We start from the raw sequence: 9,880 nt of genomic DNA, 5'->3' as shown, positions 1-9,880 counted from the left end.
GGAAGGCCTGGCCCTGGGGGAAGCCCTACAATCTGCCAGGTGGCACGGGCTCGCTGGGCCAGCCGAGTGGCATGACATGCAGAACCCAAGGACATACTTGCAAATTTTCTTCAGTTCCTTCATTTTCTCGGGGTTCAGCTGAGGTTCTCCTGAAGTCGTGAGCTCTTCTACCAACCTGGAAAGCGTCTGATCCATATCTAGAAATGTGTACGGTAGAGGTGGGACGTGACCCCTAGGACTTCACAGTTCTCCATGTCATTAAATGTGTACTGGGCTCCACGAGTTCCTGGGCCATTCCAGGGGGGCTGCAAGGCTGGGCCCCCCAGCCCTTGCCTCTGGGAGATGGCCTGGAGGCTGAAATATAACAACTCAAGGTGATATTCCGGGCACGGCCAACGGAAAAGTGCAACAACAAACTATTAATTCTGGAGCTCTATGGTCACACAGATGAGAGAGGCTGCAGCAAAGGGTGTTCAGCAACACGTGTTACAGACGGAACACGACGGTCCAAGTAAAATTTAAATTAGCTTTTCCCAAATGTGACGGTGGTGCCTTTTCATTTTCCAACGTGTTCACTCAAAAGCACGAGGCAGCCTTGAGAGTCTGCAAAGGGTGAGTCGCTACAGACTTTGGTAACGAAAGAGCCCCTTGGGGAAGAGCCTAACGTCCAGAGCAGACTAGCAGAGGCGCGTCAGCCCAGCACTGCGACGCCAAGCACCTGGCACATGTGCACAAAGGGGAGGGGAGGCTGCGGGCCGGGGGGAGAGGCCCCGGGGAGGCGGCCAGCTGCAGGGTGGTTTTATTTGGCAGGAGGCGGCCCGCAGGTGCACACGGGCCCCACTCAACACACGCGTCCAGACGCAGGGAGCTGCGGAGGCGAGCACCCTCCCAGCGTCTCCCCGGCTGCGGACCCCTCCGCGGCGCTCTGCCAGCGCACCACAGCCAAGGACAGAGGGGGCATCCCAGGGAGGAGAGGGCAGTGTTCAGGGAGGGCGGCACGTCCCGGCAGGAGGGGAGGCGGGGGCGGTGTCCCAAGGAGAAAGCGGACGGGAAGGGGTGAAAAGACGACGAGCAAGCGGTGTCTGGGGGGAGGAGGGGAGAAGGGGTGGTGTCCCTGGGGGTGGTGTGCAGCGAGGAGGAGGGCACGGCACCCCTTCCAGAGGAAGGGAAGGGCGGTGTCCCGGGGGAAGCAGGGGGACCGGGAGTCCCGGCGGGAGGCGCGCGTCCTGGGGAGGAGGTCGGATGAGGGCCGGGCGGGGCGTGGGGGAGGGGAGGGGCCTGCCCTCGGAACTCGGAACTCCGGTGGGGCCGCAGCCCCTCGCCGGCATCGCGACGGCCGCGACACATACCGCGAAACCAGGCCGCTCGCCTCGCTCCTCCCCTTCCGGCGGAGAGCCCGCCCCCGTCACGTGCCCCAGATCAGTACAGTCATTGGCTCGCCCTGCCACGGGCAGCGCGGGGACGAAGGTCAGAGCAGCGACGACCTCACCCACGGCGCGAGGGGACTGCAGTCACCTTAGCCCGCCCCTTCCGGCGGAAGCCACCCTGCCTCCTGTCACGTGCCCCCGAGCTCGGCAGCCGGTGGCTCTCCCTGACCCTGGGCGGTGCGAGCGCCGGGGTGGGGCCGAGGTCTGCGCGGTGACGCAGGCGCGCTCCCGGAGGGTCGGGATCGCCCAGGCGAGGGAGAAATAGGCAGCGGGCGGGCGCAGCAAGTCCTTAAAGGGGCCGTGAGCCCGGCTGCTGGGGCGACGCGGGGCGGGGCCGAGGGGTGCGAGCTCGGACTCCACCCGCGGTAGCACAGGGGTTTGCGATCCCCGGGTCCTGCCATCGCGACGGGTTGGCCCGGGTGGGAGCCGGTGCGTGTTTGTCCCGGGGGCGCCGGAGACTATCCCCGACCCCCGCTTCCACGCGCTGCCGAGAGGGGTCGAGGGGCGGGGGTTCCCCCGGGGCCGGGGGTGCTCCTGGTGCTGAGGTGGGGGTCGGAGGCGTGGAAACAGGCGGCCCCCGGAGGAGCCTCGGGAGGGGCAGCACGACCCGGCCCCAGGCACCTGCCAGCGCGCCTGGCCCTGGTCCCCCGGCCCTGTGGTCGGACGCCGCGCGGGTGCCCGCGCCCCTGGTGAAGGCGCTGGTCTGGGCCCCAGCCAGGCNGTTTGCCATTCGCTCCTCGTGGGGCCCAGGCCGGGACCCAACGCCGGAGCGCACTCGGGGTTCCCCGGGCTCCCCAGCTGTGGGCTAAGGGGGATCTGCTCCTGACACGCTCCCGGCCAGGCCACGGTGGGCTCCTTTCTCCTCACCTCTCCGGCCTGCTGCACCCCAGGGTCCTCTCGGGGCCAGGCCTGTGGCCTCACTCACCCCTGCTTGGAGCCTGAGCACTGCGTGCCCCCCCACCCCACCCCACGGGCTCAGTGGCCACCACCCCCTTTGGCTTTTGTCTCACCCTTTCTTCAGGAAGGCCTTCCTCACCCCCAGGCACTGAGCCCCCGCCCCCGTGCTTTGGGCTCTTTGAAGGGGGGGTCTCTACGGGTGCACTGCAAGCCAGTTGGATGTTTCTCGGCTCTCAGGTGGGTGCAGAACGGGAGGAAAGCACCAAAGACCCGGGCCCACTGGGCAGGACCATCTGGACATGAAGGCCCACAGCCGGGCGTTCTTAGCAGCAAAGGGTGGAAACCGCTCGTGTCCATCAGTAGACGGTAGACTTCTGTCCTCCGCACAACATGGATGAACCTTAAAAGCAGGGCACTGAGAGAAGCCGGGCAAAAGTGCCAGGCATGGTGATGCCACCTACGTGAAACGTCCACAAAGGGCATGTGCGCAGAGGCAGGAAGCGTGACTGTTACCGCACGAAATCACCGAGCTGTGTGTGTTCGAAGGGTGGCGTTGATGGTATGTGAATTCTCTCTCAAAAAAAGTTGTTGGGAGAGGAAAGGAAGGCGAGCAGCGCGCCGCTCCCCCGCCCCCGGGGCGCCTGGTCCCCAGCCCGCGGTCCGCTCTGAGCCAGTGTCGCCAGCCTGCCTCCATGTCCGCGGCGGGCTGGTGTTCTCAGCAGCACGAGCGCAGTTTCTTCTAACAGGAGCCTTCCTGCAGCCAGCCCCTCCCCGCCTGTCCTTTGGGTGCAGGACTCTGGAAAGAGCTGTCTGCCCGGCACCTCGTTCCCTTCCACCCCGGTGCCGCGTGCTGTTTGCACGGTCCAGTCCCGTCTCCGGCCCGCCGCCCTCGTCTTCGCTGACGGGATGTCTGTGCTTCCACTTACTCGGGGCCCAGCAGCCACCTCCCATCCCCCCCCTTCTGCCCTCACAGCCCTCGAGTCCATTCACCTCGCCCAGCTAGGGTGAAGCGCAGGGCTGCCCCCAGCCCCCTCGCCCCAGCTCGGCCGCCTCGCTCCGGGCGGCTGGCCTCTCTGCCTGCGCCCCTGTACCCTCGCTGGCCTGGTAACCAGCCCCCTCCCTCCATTTCCTCAGGTGACTTGACCTCTTTGTTGGCACTCAAAGCAGGGAGACTTCCTGTCACATGACGTTTGTTTCCTCTGCCCTGAAAACACACTCCATGAGGACAGGCTTTTTTAGTTTTGTGACGGTGCTCAGTGCTGATGGCAGGTGCTCAACGCTGATGGCAGGTGCTCAGTGCTGAAGACAGGTGCTCAGTGCTGATGGCAGGTGCTCAGTGCTGAAGGCAGGTGCTCAGTGCTGATGGCAGGTGCTCAGTGCTGAAGGCAGGTGCTCAGTGCTGATGGCAGGTGCTCAGTGCTGAAGGCAGGTGCTCAGTGCTGATGGCTGGACAAACAGGATCGGCCCAGATGAATGTGTTGAGGCCAGGAAGGTATTGTAGGACCGACTGGGACTTTCAGGGATGAACCCCAGCGGGATGAACACAAGCCCAGCTAAGGCACGCCATGGTCAAAATGTGGAAAGGCAGTGACGAAAAGCGGTGGGAGAGAAAGGCCGTCGCACAGCGTTATGGAGAGTGAGCAGCAGGTTTCTTATCCAGAACGTCACACGTGTGCAGGCGACGGCATGAAACTGTTAGAGTTTGTAAAAGAAAAAGTGTCAACCCAGGGTTGTATATGCAGTGACATGTCCCTCCAAATCTGAACTACATTGAAATAGAGAATTTTCAAAGAAAAGCTGAGTAAGTTTCTTGCCCGCGGGTCGGCCGTGGAAGTGTTGGTACAGTGAGTTCTTCAGATGAAAGGCAAACGCAGATGCAAACCTGTGTCTACAAAAGCTGTGGAGGGCGCTGCAATTGGGTAAATAGAAGATCTGTCTTGTTTTAAATTTCTAAATCATTGGCTGCCCATTGAAAGCATGACAGTGTATCACAGGGTGCAGAACGTCTGTAGAAGAAAACACATGCCAACAATAGGGGCAAAGGACAGAGGAGGGAGAAAAGCAGTCAGTTTCTCAGACCCTTGTGTTTACATGAAGTGGTAAGTATTTGAAGGGAAGCTCAAGATGTACACTGAAGTACCGAGATGTAGCTAAAAAGTCAAAGATAAAAAGAAATAATTTTTACATAGCCTAAAGGCGTCAGGTAACAACAAAAAAGGGAACAGAGAACAGAATGGACAAATGGAAAGTCCACAGATTTACCTCCAGCAATAATAATAATTACATTAAATGTCAATGGTCTAGATACCTCAAGAAAGGCAGTGATTGTCCAACTGAATTAAAAAGAGCCAAGCTGATAGTGTCTACAAGAAACACTTGGACTGGAGGCAAGAGAGTCAAGAAAGCTATAAATGCTAACACTAAGGATCAGAGCCAGAGTGGCTGGACCCACATCAGACAAAGGGGACTTTATAATGAGATGTTGCCAGGGAGGGGGCTTGCTCCTAATAACAGATTCCAAATAAATGAAGCAAAAGCTCACAGATGTAAAGGGAACATACACAAGTTCATCTATAAACTTTAAGAAGAAGCCGGGAGGAGATCAGGAAGGGTTGGAGCGACTAACCGCCCATCACAAACTTGGCCCAGTTTGCACTTGGCAGGGCACTGCACCCGGCGGCAGACAGGTGTTCTTTAGAAGTACACACAGAACACTTACCAAGGCAGACATAAAACAAATCTCTACAAATTTAAGAGGGCCAAAACCGTACGGAGTAGATGTTCTACCAGAATTACATTAGAACGTAACAGAAAAATATTTAGAAAGTCTCCAAGTATTTGGAAATTAGCTAACAGACTTCTGTAATCCACGGGTCAAAGGGGGGAACAAATCACAATGGAAATTATCAAATATTTTGAAATGCACGGAAATGAAAACATTAAAATGTATGGGAGGCTTATAGTAGAAATGAAAGGCCCCAAAGCAGTGATCTTCCCCCTTAAGAAGCTAAAAACTGAGGGCACCTGGGTGGCTCAGTCGGTTGAGCATCCAGGCCATGACCTCACGGTTGGTGGGTTCGAGCCCCACATCGGGCTCTGTGCTGAGAGCTCAGAGCCTGGAGCTGCTTCGGATTCTGTGTCTCCCTCTCTCTGCCCCTCCCCCACTCACGTTCTGTCTCTCAAAAATAAATAAATGTTGAAAAAATTTAAAAGGAACTAGAAGGAAAACAAACCCAAAATAAGCAGGAGGAAGAAAACAGTAAAGAAATCAATTAAATAGAAAACAGGGAAACAATAGGAAAAACCAAGCAGGTGTTTCTTTGAACCGATCTAGAAAATTGATGAGCGTCTGGGTAGACATCAAGGAAAAAGAAACAAATGACTAGAATCAGGAATTAAAGGGAGCATCACTACGTATCTTACAGATGTTGAACACATAACAGACTGCATTACGGACACCTTGTGATAACCGCACCCCTGAAAACCTACAGCAGACATGTCCTTCGTGTCCTTCGTGGGGAGAGAGGGCACTTTCCCCCGGAGATCTGAACCAAGACCAGGATTCCGGTCTTCCCCTCCCACTTCACCCTGTGCTGCAGGCCTTCCCCACACAGCACGGGGAGAAAGAGCTGTGAGAGCCGTAGAGACGAGACAGGAACAGGCAAATGGTCTCTATTTGCAGATGATACCCTCGTGTACGGAGACGGTGCTTTACAACCTACCAGAGCTCCTGGAACAAATGAGCTTAGGAAGGTCACAGTACAAGATCAACAGACAAAATCAACGTTACGTGCGTTACGTGTATGTCAACCACGCGGGGACAACTGGAAGGTTACGTTTAAAGACGACACTGACAACAGCAGTAAAATCACGAGACACTTAGGATAAGCAAACCGCACTGAGAACTGTAACGCGGTGAGGTCTGGACCCCATGTTCACAGGCCAGCGGCCTCAGTATGGTCGAGATTTCTGTCTCCGTTGTGGACTGAACTGTTCCCCTCACCCAAACTCGTGTTGAAGTCCTGCCCCCCGTCCACAGTGACTGTACTTGGAGGTAATAAGGTCACGTGACATCACAAGGTGGACCCTGGTCCGGCAGGACTGGTGTCCCCCGAGTAGGCAGGGGTCTCTGTGCGTGCACGGAGCCCACGAGAGGCGGCTTCTTGCCATCCACAAGCCAGGAAGAGGCTGGCAACCAGATCTGCCTTCTGGCTTCTGGAACTGTGAGGAAATGGTTTTCCGTTGTTGGAGCACCCAGTCTGTGGTGGTGTGACAGCAGCTTGAAAATTCCCAGATTGATCGATACATTCAATGCAATTCCAACTAAAATCTCAGCACACTTTTTTTTGGTAGAATTTTATAAGCTGACTCTAAAACTAAAACAAACAGTCAAAACAATTTTATTTTGAAAAAGTAGAAAATACATAGAACAAAAGGGACTTGTTTACTGTACTTTAAGCTGCAATGACAGGACGCTGAGGCACTAGGTTGAGGGCGACCCTAAGAAACAGACCCAGAAAGACACATCCAGAGGAGTTATCATCATTCGATGGACAGAAAGAAGCCTTTAACGAACAATGTCAGAACAGCAGGATGAACACGGGGGGTGGCTGTCAGCCCTTTCCTCACACTGTAGATAGCTCATTGTGACGGGTTAGACCCAAACAAAAGGTAAAACTGAATCTTCTAGAAGACAGAAGAGAAGATCATTGACACCTTGAGGTGGGTAAATGTTTCAAAAAACACAAAGTCAAGAACCATAAAAGAAAAAAATTAACTGAACGTTATTGAAAGTAAAACCCCAGCTGGCCAAGTGTGCTTAGACATGTCAGAGGGCCTGTGTCGCAATATGTACCACATTCCTGCATATCAAGAGAGGCCATCCGATACAAAATGGGCAGAAGACTTGAACAGGCACATGGCCGGCCGCTCCACACAGGAGAAAGGGCTCAGCATCCTTTGGCATCAGGGAAATGCAAATGAAACCCAGAGGGAGGTGCCAGTATGCACCCACCCAAGCCACTCAGGGGAAGAACGACCTTAGCAAATGCCAGCGAAAATGTGGACAGACGGGAACCCCCATGCACTGCTGACGGGCACGTACGCTGTTATCACCGCTGTGGGAAAAATCTTGGCAGTTGTAAAGTTAAATGTACAGCAACACCATGGCTCAGGTACTCTATATCCAGATGCTTACCCACAAGGAATGAAAATAACGTCCGTGAAGAATTGTCCAGAAATTTTCACAGCAGCTTTATTCAAAGTAACTAAGAACAATGCAAACCCAAATGTCTGTCAAGAGGAGAAAGTACAGGGGCACCTGGGGCTCAGTCGGTTAAGCGTCTGACTTGGGCTCCGGTCATGATCTCATGGTCTGTGGGTTTGATTCCCGCATCAGGCTCTGTGCTGACAGCTCAGGGCCTGGAGCCTGTTTCAGATTCTGTGTCTCCTTCTCTCTCTGCCCCTCCCCTGCTCACGCTGTCTCTCTCTCTCTCTCAGAAATAAATAAAAAACATTAAAAAATTAAAAAAAAAAGAGGAGAATGTACACTCTATGGGGTCTGTGGACTGGATGACTCCTGGAGGAGCGTGAATGCCCGGGAGCATCTCCGACGCCGGGAGCACCACTGAAGCACAGGAGGGCCATCAACACTGGGGACCGGGAGGCGCGCCGGCGCCTGGGAGAATCACAGGGAGGAGCGCCGGCGCCCGGGAGCACCAGCGATGGCCAGGTGGAGCGCCGGTAAATGCAGCCATGTGGACGCACCTCAGGCACCTGCTGAATGGAGTGAGGCACAAAGGAGCACATCGTCTGTCTCCATATAACCCAAAGGCAAAACTAATCCTTGGTGATCAAAGTCCAAGTGCTGGCTGCAGGCAGAGGGTGTGGATAGCCCAGAAGGCAGAAGATGCAGCTTCCTGCGGTCTGGGGGTGAATGCCGGCCGCCTAGGCCTGGTGGTTATACCTGGACACATGTTCTCAAACCTGCTCACGTCGCTCACTGAAGGTTGCTGTTTCACGGATGTGATTCATACCTCAGTTAAAACTCCCGTGAGCACAACGCCACAAGTCTAAGACTCCACTGAGGGCGTGGAGCAGGTGGGCGGCCTCGAGGCAGGTGGGTGTGGGCCGGTCAGCGCCTCCTGGATTAAGGTGGAGCCAGCAGCTCCACTGAGCGTCTTCCCGCAGAAGGGGTGTGTCCCTCAAGTCACCCGTGAGCGCATTTGCAGCGGCTTCATCCCCAACGGCCCACGCAGCCTGGACCAGCCGGGACCAGTCACTCCGCTCCACTCACCCTGTGGCTGCCCCACAGCTGACCCGCTCTCACCCTGGATGCGGTCGCTGGAATGGACCAGAAGGGACCCGAGGGCAGGACTGGGGTGCATGTCCACACGCATGCGCACACACGTCTTTGGGAAGAAGGAAAAGGGGAGGTGGTCAGCGTGAAGCCCGAGGGCACGGCGGGAAGGAGCCACCGCCCCACTACATCGACCCTGGGCTCCGAGCAGGGGCTCTGGAAGAGGCCGCCCGCAGCCACCTGTGTGTGCCTGGCACTCACTGGCAGCACGCTCCCAATGCGTGTTGGCGACTCGGGAGACCCCACTCGATGGCCCTGCCACCCCTGCCTCCCCCAGAGCAAAGAAGGGCAACCACCTGGGTACTGGAGTGGGACTCTGGGATGTGGGTACACATGGGCCAGAGCAGTGGGGGCTTCTCCTGGGACCTCAGCCCTGCCGGCTGTGCGGGCGCAGACCGGGGGTGGCGGTGCAAGTTGAGCAGACACGAGCGAGGGTGCCGGGCTGGGGGGCCCCGGGGTGAGCAGACACAAGCGAGGGTGCTGGGGTGCCCAGCGGTTTCCACCTCACACAGACGTAAGAAATAGAAAACCCTTTTATTAACATGTTTTACATTTACAGTTTATTAGCTAATCAACATCAACATGCAAAAATAAGCGCTAAATACAAACCTCTACGGTGTGATTTCGTGTAAACTACAATGGTTCATTGGACTGGAAAAGTCACCGGCGGTTACTTCAACTGAACTACTAGCTTCTGTAACGAACAGCGTTAGATCTACAGGTACGGAGCCATCGGCAAGGCCTCTGCAGAGCTCGGTCCAGTGGGTCTCCACGTGAATACATTCTCAAGCAGGAAATAAGGCGGCACGAATGACGTGACATTGAACCTAGCACACCCTAACCCCGCCCCGGTGCCCGGTCCTGGGGCCACAGTGTGGCTGGCGGCAGCTCCGGACCGGGCCTCGGGGCGCCTCTCCCGGCCCAGGCTCAGGCCCCGGGCCCCGGGTCTCGGGGGNAAAATAACCGACTCCTGTTTCCGAAGCGGCCGAGAAGGTCTCTCTGAAAGGGAAGGCAGCCAGGAGCTGGCGCGCTCCAGCTCCGAGTCCTTCCGGAGAGGCTGTCCCCAAGCACACGCTCTGCTCCGACTCCTCTCCTCTTAGGGGGCCCATCGTCGCTCACTGATCTTTGGTCGCAAGAAACAGAAACGCAGGCGGGCGGGGGCGCGGGGGCGCAGGGGCGCGGGGCGGCCCGGCCTGCA

The 9,880-nt window shown here is 56.6% G+C and overlaps 2 protein-coding genes across 3 annotated transcripts in view; both read right to left on the bottom strand.

Moving 5' to 3' along the window:
• Nucleotides 1-1,382, bottom strand: part of UVSSA (UV stimulated scaffold protein A) — a 30,795-nt gene extending 29,413 nt beyond the window's left edge. The window contains exons 1-2 of one of the 2 annotated variants that reach the window (XM_077750409.1): nucleotides 1,350-1,382; nucleotides 98-354 (exon numbers count right to left, since the gene is read on the bottom strand). In XM_077750409.1, coding sequence (XP_077606535.1) covers nucleotides 98-195 — 98 coding nt within the window. In that variant the 5' untranslated portion in view covers nucleotides 196-354; nucleotides 1,350-1,382. Of the gene's footprint in view, nucleotides 1-97; nucleotides 1,283-1,349 lie in introns of those variants that run through there. The other variant, XM_077750408.1, reaches the window with a different exon arrangement.
• Nucleotides 1,383-9,797: 8,415 nt separating this feature from the next.
• MAEA (macrophage erythroblast attacher, E3 ubiquitin ligase) overlaps nucleotides 9,798-9,880 on the bottom strand; it is a 14,856-nt gene continuing 14,773 nt past the window's right edge. The window contains exon 9 of the mRNA XM_077750584.1: nucleotides 9,798-9,875. Coding sequence (XP_077606710.1) covers nucleotides 9,798-9,875 — 78 coding nt within the window. The remainder of the gene's footprint in view (nucleotides 9,876-9,880) is intronic.

Source organism: Crocuta crocuta, unplaced genomic scaffold, assembly GCF_008692635.1.
Source record: "Crocuta crocuta isolate KB4526 unplaced genomic scaffold, BGI_CrCroc_1.0 scaffold179, whole genome shotgun sequence".
Classification (NCBI taxonomy): Eukaryota; Metazoa; Chordata; class Mammalia; order Carnivora; family Hyaenidae; genus Crocuta; species Crocuta crocuta.
The sequence above is the reverse complement of the archived record's forward strand: the minus strand, read 5'-3'. Positions and strand labels throughout refer to the sequence as shown.